General features: G+C 41.9%; 1 protein-coding gene across 1 annotated transcript in view; it reads left to right on the top strand.

Annotated features, from left to right (window-relative positions):
- LTBP1 (latent transforming growth factor beta binding protein 1) overlaps positions 1-4826 on the top strand; it is a 193036-nt gene extending 188210 nt beyond the window's left edge. The window contains exons 32-33 of the mRNA XM_086460519.1: positions 3286-3435; positions 4657-4826. Of these exons, the coding sequence (XP_086316645.1) occupies positions 3286-3435; positions 4657-4826 (320 nt within the window). The remainder of the gene's footprint in view (positions 1-3285; positions 3436-4656) is intronic.
- The last annotated feature ends 2476 nt before the right edge of the window (positions 4827-7302 follow it).

Genomic DNA, 7302 nt, shown 5'->3' on the forward strand with positions numbered 1-7302 from the left:
AAAGGTCAAAAGGGTTGCCTGTTTTCCTTCTCACAAATTAATTTTCCTTTGGAGCATGGGACAGATTTCTTCAGAATGCGTTTAGTTTAAAAGGGAAAAGAAAAACCCTTCACGGCAGCTTTCCATAATTTTCCAGCAGAATTTATAAGGGGGAAATGGAGAGCATGCGAGTCATTCTCACTCGACAGAGCAGATGTACAGCGCAGTAATGATCAGTCTGCATGCGTATAGCCTTCAGGCTCGATGGAATGGCCTGCCAGGCGGGTGGGAGGGCTTCTACAGAGCAGCTCAGTTGTACTTCAGGAACATCAGGGCTCTTCGCGGGTCTGGCCCAGCTCATGGTTCAGACTTGTGGGAGAGGAATGCTTACAGATCTCAGCATCTTCCTCAAAGTCAGCCCTGTACAGGTCCAATGTATTTTGTCACAGTTTTAGAGAAGAAAAGTGGAGGCATCAGAAGGAACTGGTAACTTCCCGTGCTGTATTTATACATGTGTCCACCAAGCCACCACTACGCTCTTTCCCAAAGTGCTTCTCCTGGACAAGGAGTTATTTTTAAAGTAATGGCAACAGGTCAGAACAGGGCAGGAGGATTCCAGCACAATATTCGAAGGGTGATAGGCACTTCTTGCACACATCGCACTTCATGCACACATCGCACTTCATGCATTTACACAGAACTACACAAATCAGGATAATGAGTTCATTTCTATGTAGCATCTAAAGGACCTTCTAGCTCTACACGGAATTACTTCTTTATATCCAGATGATTTTAATTCAACAGTACTAAGTGTTGATGTTTTATTGAAATGTCACACAGATGAAAACTAACAAACACAATGAAAAGCCCAGGAAAGATGACTGGGTAACCAACGTGATAGATAAAACACCGAGTGGGAAAGAAGCACTGCACAAGTTACAGGCAGTGGTGAATAAATACAGTAAAACTGTATTTATTGTTCAGTTTTGAATCTACAGCTGAGTCCACTGTCTCAGGGCCAGAGGCTTATGAGCTCATGTCTCTTGTTCTCACCCTGTCACTGAATCAGACACAGTGGCAAGCAAATGCGTAAGAAACCCCAAAACACACAGCCGTGTGACTGTTCTGATCAGAGGCATATTTCCTGACAGAGCCAGTTGCCACATATTTAGGGCATCGATAAATTCAAGGTCACAGTCCTGCTGGGGTCTGTATGAGGAATACGACAATACCTGTGGCCAGGCTGTGTACTTCAGTGTGGTATTTGTCACCTGTGTGCAGTCAGCTTCTACAGAACCAGCTACACATACCAGAATTACAACCCAGGTCCCATCCAGCTGTTTTGAAGTAGAGTATTTTGTGAAGTAGAATGTGCTGTGCACAGTAAATACTATGGATTTAGCTAGTTAAAATTACAGCATACTGTATTTATGAGAGAGAGAGGGTAAGAAAAAATACATATGTCTATATATGTCATATACACTGTATGTCAAATAAATGATGCCTTTTCTTTATTTAAAAAATACCCATGTATTGTGGGCCAGGGGGGGAGTGGGCACAGCGCCTTTCCCGTTCTTGGCACTGTTGGTTTTCTAAATCAGCCAAGGTCTTCACTTCAAAGCGCCCCCGTGAGCCCTCTGCAAGCCCTGTTAGACTTGGGAACACAATGAAACTCCATCAAGTTTCCCCCTACACTGTTACCCTGCATCACCACAGTGTGCTCAGTGTCCTCAGTCCTACTGCACTGAGACGTGGCTGGAAAAGACAGCAGTGTTTCCCCCTTAACGTGCACTTGTATACATCCTATCTCATATATGTTCTTGAGATGTGGCATGTCAGCAAGTACTTATGTCACATTACATGTTGAGCGTCTCCAGAATTTATTCAGTGTATGACTGACCAGCGTGATCTTTATTGAGAATCCCAGCAGAGAAAATCCAGGACAGAAACCGCGTATGTAGTCAAAGAGGGCGGGGGTGGCAATGACAGTACGGCAGTGAAACAGAGGATGATACAGGAAGGGCAGAGGAGTAGGAAAAGCAAAGCAGGACAAGAGAAAAGAGAGCCTCAAGAACCGAGACAGGATGGAGTAGATATAAAAAGACAGGAGAACAAGCACAAGGAAAGGGAGGAATCCATATTCCCAGGTAGCTTTGCACATCTACATACCACAACTGTTGCAACAATGTACATCAGTAAACGGGTTTCAGATAAGGCAACGGTTGGTTTGTGGAGTCACTGTATTAACTATATGTTATGGGCAGATGGGGAGATGTATCCTACTGTGTTCCACTCCAGCTCCAGTTTCCCCTCCATTTCTATGCTATATATTCATTATGCTGGTAACCGACGACTCTCAAATGTTCTCTAATTTTTCCTCAAAAGTCTTTTTGATGAGATGGGCTGCCATCTGCAGTCCTGTTACATCACTGCTCCACAAAGAGAAACCTAGTGGAAAAACTCATGCAGGACTAACAGGAGCAAGAGAAGCCAGCCTAGAGAGGATCTCTGAACGTGTAAAAACGTCAAATAATTTTTAAGTATAAATCCTTCTTTATACATAAAAGCATAACTGTCAAAAAAGCCCTAAGGCAGGGAGCACAAAAAGCATTGCACAGACCACTGAATACAAAGACAACTCTTTAGCTTTAACTACTCACCATCTAGAATTATGACACAGAGCAATTGGTAGATTGTAGGTATTTGTACTGGCACCAGTTGCTGAAGTACCAGCCAAAGGGTTGTTAACCAAAACCACAACAGGAAAGCAGTCTCTGATTTCTTCTGACTTTCCCTAAGGCAGTTGAGATTTATTCTTTTAATAATATGTTTTCTTCTAGATAAATCAGAATGTGTCTCTTCCCCCCTGCACACACCTTATTTTACTAGAATGCAGTTTTAAGGAACTTTTACCCCAAACTACCAGTTCTTATCTTTGTTTCCATAAAGGTTGATACACATAACAATTCAAATAAAAGGTGCTATTTAGAAAAAACTGATTTATCCTTTAAAACATGTATTGTCAAATTATGCTGTTTCCTTTACCAAAAAATCACAGATTTTTAACATAAATTAAAAAATGAAGAGTTCACAGTTACTCAGTTTTCCTCTTGAAACATATCACAGCACTTTCCTAGCGCATTTAAAACTCCAGATGGTGCAGATCTGCTAAAGCTGACCTATTTTCTGCAAAGTCAAGTCACATTCCAGTAAACTTCTGAGAGAATTTCAGACCCTCACTGTACATTAGACTATACCGATTGAAAGCCCTGTAACTTACTTGTTTGCAACTCTTTCTCCACCCAGGCTTCTTGAACAGCTTTGAGGAGTTACAAGCAGAGGAGTGTGGTATTCTGAACGGATGTGAAAATGGCCGATGCGTCAGAGTCCAGGAAGGCTACACCTGTGACTGCTTTGACGGTTATCACCTGGACATGGCCAAAATGACGTGTGTGGGTGAGGACAGCACACTGCTTCATCTCCTTCTGCTTGCTGTCAGCTTGCTCCGTTACCTGACCTAAGGAGGGGCTTGGAACAAAGGGGTTACAGACGGCCACCTGAATTGTATTAAAGACACAGGCTTTGTTTGGTTTCTTGCAAAGGCCAGTAAATATCGTTACAGAAGTAACTACGTTGGTGTTCATCTTGGTCATTACAGCTGTGTTCAGTTAAGAGCCTAGAAATGAGAGACACATTTGTGTATGAAGCTTAGATCAATAATGTAGCACTAATGTATGGAACAAATGTTTTTCAAAGGCTGTAGTGAGCTAAGAGTATGGAACTGGATCCAGAGTAGAAGAGTAATTTTAGGAGCAGATTTCTAGAGCAGCTGAATTACCTAAACATGCAGATAACCACTTGGTGGGGGTCAGCCCCTGATTCTCACTGATTTCAGCTGTCAACAGACTCAACTACTCCTCTTACTGTCAAACTAGTATAAATCTGCCCAACTACTAACCAGGATATCTAATTAAACCAACAAAACAGGGGAACAGCAAGCATCAGTGAGAAGTGAAGCGAAACAACATCCCTCAGTGCAGAAGCCCAGTAGAGACCATGCATGGGTCTTTCAATTCGAGGCCTGCACTGGCCTTGCTGAGCATTATGCTTCCTAACCCACAGCGGAGGTCTCCCAGGTGTACCTGCCCACGTGCCATGTAATCTTTAGGACTTAGTGGCAAGCTGGCCTCCTTAGTGAGAAAAGAGGGAGCTCCTCTGTATTTCAGGCTGATGCTGCACAATAGTGCGTGCAGGCAGTTTGCTGTTCACAACTACTAAGCTGACAACACCAGCAGCTCCTGAAGTATTCGATTTTTTAAAATACAGATATTATTCTAAGAACTTGGAGCTGCTGTATTATAAGCCACTTTACTGTCCTCAGATAAAAACCTGTAAGTGGTTATCCCATTTTTGTTTTGCGGCTTGCAGTGAATCGGTCTTGGTAATCTAACAGTTTAAGGCCATGTAACACACTATTGATTCCCTGCGGTAACTTCCCCCTCTTCCCAGCTCATCTGTGACAGCTCTTGACCCAGGCTAATTCCACCTGATCTGAACTGAAAATAAAGTTCTCGGTGTATTCACAGAGCACATGCTACTCCTGACAATGCTGGAAATAGATGAGTTTTACCTCCCCACCAGACTTCAGTACCTGTCTTTTGATGTCCCCTTTTGCAGATGTGAACGAGTGCAGTGAGCTGAACAACAGGATGTCTCTCTGCAAGAACGCCAAGTGCATTAACACGGAAGGTTCGTACAAGTGTTTGTGTCTACCGGGGTACGTCCCTTCAGACAAGCCAAACTACTGCACACCACTGAACTCAGAACTAGACAGTGAACTGGAGTAGAGGAAAACCTCCATATCCTAAGCCCATATACTCTGCACTGTATAAAGAAAAGGAAGAAAAGTATTTAACTTGAGAAGAGAAGGCACCGGAGTAGCAAATGTAAGGGGAGAAAGCATTAAAATGTGTCAAAGGTGAGACATGATGGGCTGATTGTGTATCAGCTTCTCAGAAGTGACAGACCAAATGGACACATTAATCTCTATGAAAGGAACAATCAAGTCTATAGTGTGTTCATAAGAAAAAAAAAATCTTTGAAGAGAAGCAAAAACAGTGCTGTTATTTTAAACAGAAGAGCTTTGGTTTTTTGGTTTGTTGGTTTTTGTTTTTGTTTTTTTTTACTATTGCTTGATTAATTTGGCATTTAAATAGTGATGGAAATATTTTATATTACTATGTCATTTTTTGATTGTTCAGTTCCTTGCCTACTGTTTCTTTTCAGACCTTTTTTCTGAGCAATACAAATTCTATGATACAGATATTCTTAGGCCATTTTATAAGAACTGTTACACAGGGTAATGTTCCTTCTCTGGAACATTGGTCAGTGACTTTTTTTTAATTCGCTAGTTGTCTGCCCTGTGGAGCAGGCACCATTTGTTTTCAAATGTTTATATACCTTGGCGAAAAGTCCTTATATTCATTTTGTATTCTGTATGGTTGTTACTGCACTTAAAAGTCTTTAGAACCTTTCTTGCCAAGTTCAAAGCTGCTAGTGGACAACATTGGATTCCTTTTGTACATTAAAACAAAAGATTTTAGCTCACGTCTGTATTGTGATGTGTAAATTGAACACAAGAGAGATCTTGTATGATTACCTTAACATATTAAAGCTGTATATTAAAACTCAATAAAATCACCTTTTTTTTTAGAAAAAAGCTATTTACTAATTGTAGGCATTTTTTTTTCTTTTACTGGTGTTCCGTTACAAGAATCAGCCCCTTCCCTGTTTACAGTACTAGAATTAATTTACATTACAATAGTTATGGGGATTTGTCTGGCTGGTTTTTCCTTCTCATGCTGTTTTAATAAGACCAGAATCTGAATTAGTTAATAATGCCTGAAGTTAGGCTTCTAGAGGGAAGATTTCAAACACAGACCTACAGAAACTGTTTGACTTGGAAGCTGATTCCCATGGAATTTTTCTTTCTGGTTTAGGCATGTTTCCCACTAAATCTGCAAATAAGGCTCTTCAGCATGATGGCCTGGTTTTCAGAAAATACTAAAGAGAAAGGGGAGAATTTCCTTTTCTTAATGAACTGTACCTTCCCCTCAGCTCTGTTTCTCAGTGGGAGGGGAGAAAGAGATGAGGAGACTGACAGATGTTTCACTTTGACCTTCTCCAGAGTGGAGTTTGCTTTGGAAATCCCCAAACAGGTCCTTTTGGTATTTTCCAAATGAAACATTTTTGCTGTGTCTTTTAGACCTGCCCTGCATTAAAAGGAGAGGGATAACATGAGACTTTAAAAAGTGAGTCAGATTGGGTCCAAATGTCCAAAAATTATTTTTTATTCCTCATTTCACCAAAAAAAGAAATACTTGTTTTGGTTGTGAATCAAATTTCTTTTCCGATATGTAGGTCAGCCGCTGCAGCAGAAACACCAGAAGTTGTGTTCCTGTCAGTACTGCACACGCGGGCGCTCTCGTTAGAGCCCACGTGCCTGGTCACGGGCAGAAGCATCTGTCCTTCCCAGGGCCCTCCTCTCTGTCAGCTGGAATGGGACACTGGGACTAGTGAAGCCATTGTATGTTCAAGATCTGGTTGCACATTAAAATGCAAGAAAAATCTGTGACTAAAACTGGGGGGAGGGATCTTTAAGGAAAAGACTGTAAAGTGTCCAACTCCCTTGACTTTTCTAGAACTATGCAGGATAGGGGTAGAGTGCCAGTCGCTCTTCTCAGTCAAAAGAGGTAGACTACAAACACCAGAGCTGGTCTGTAATTACAAAAAAAAGATGAATTATTGCTTACCTGCTGTGGTTAAGGAAGAAGGAAGGAAGGTCTGGTCTTACCAGGGAATTCTGCAACTAAAGAGCTCTTAGTAGTCCTGCTTAAGGTTAATCCTACACTCCTAATAAAAAGCCAAAATCACGGTTACAACCTTTCACTGGATTCAAGGTGAGCTCTGGTCTTTCAGCCATCATGAAAATCCATAGACCAGACAGTGCTCCCCCCACTCCCACCTCCAGAACCCCGCTGTGTTCACCTCTGAAAGGCGGCCTAGGCCCCAAAGCTGCCATTGCAATCAGCACTACAGCCTCCAATTTTCGACATCCCAGTGCTCCTTCCGTCCTTCCCCAGCTAGGAAGTTAAAATGGCAGTACCAGTCTGCTTTTCCTGGGAGTACACCAGTGTGACAGCTGAGGAAATAACACTCAAACTTCAGTACCCTTAGAAGTCTTTGCCTGGGGACAAGCACTGTATTGAACATGTAATTCTGAGCCACAAGATTGGCTCCTTGCTGATTTATTACATATTTTTA

The sequence above is a fragment of the Leptosomus discolor genome, chromosome 2 (genome assembly GCF_034619465.1).
Source record: "Leptosomus discolor isolate bLepDis1 chromosome 2, bLepDis1.hap2, whole genome shotgun sequence".
NCBI classification, from domain to species: Eukaryota; Metazoa; Chordata; class Aves; order Leptosomiformes; family Leptosomidae; genus Leptosomus; species Leptosomus discolor.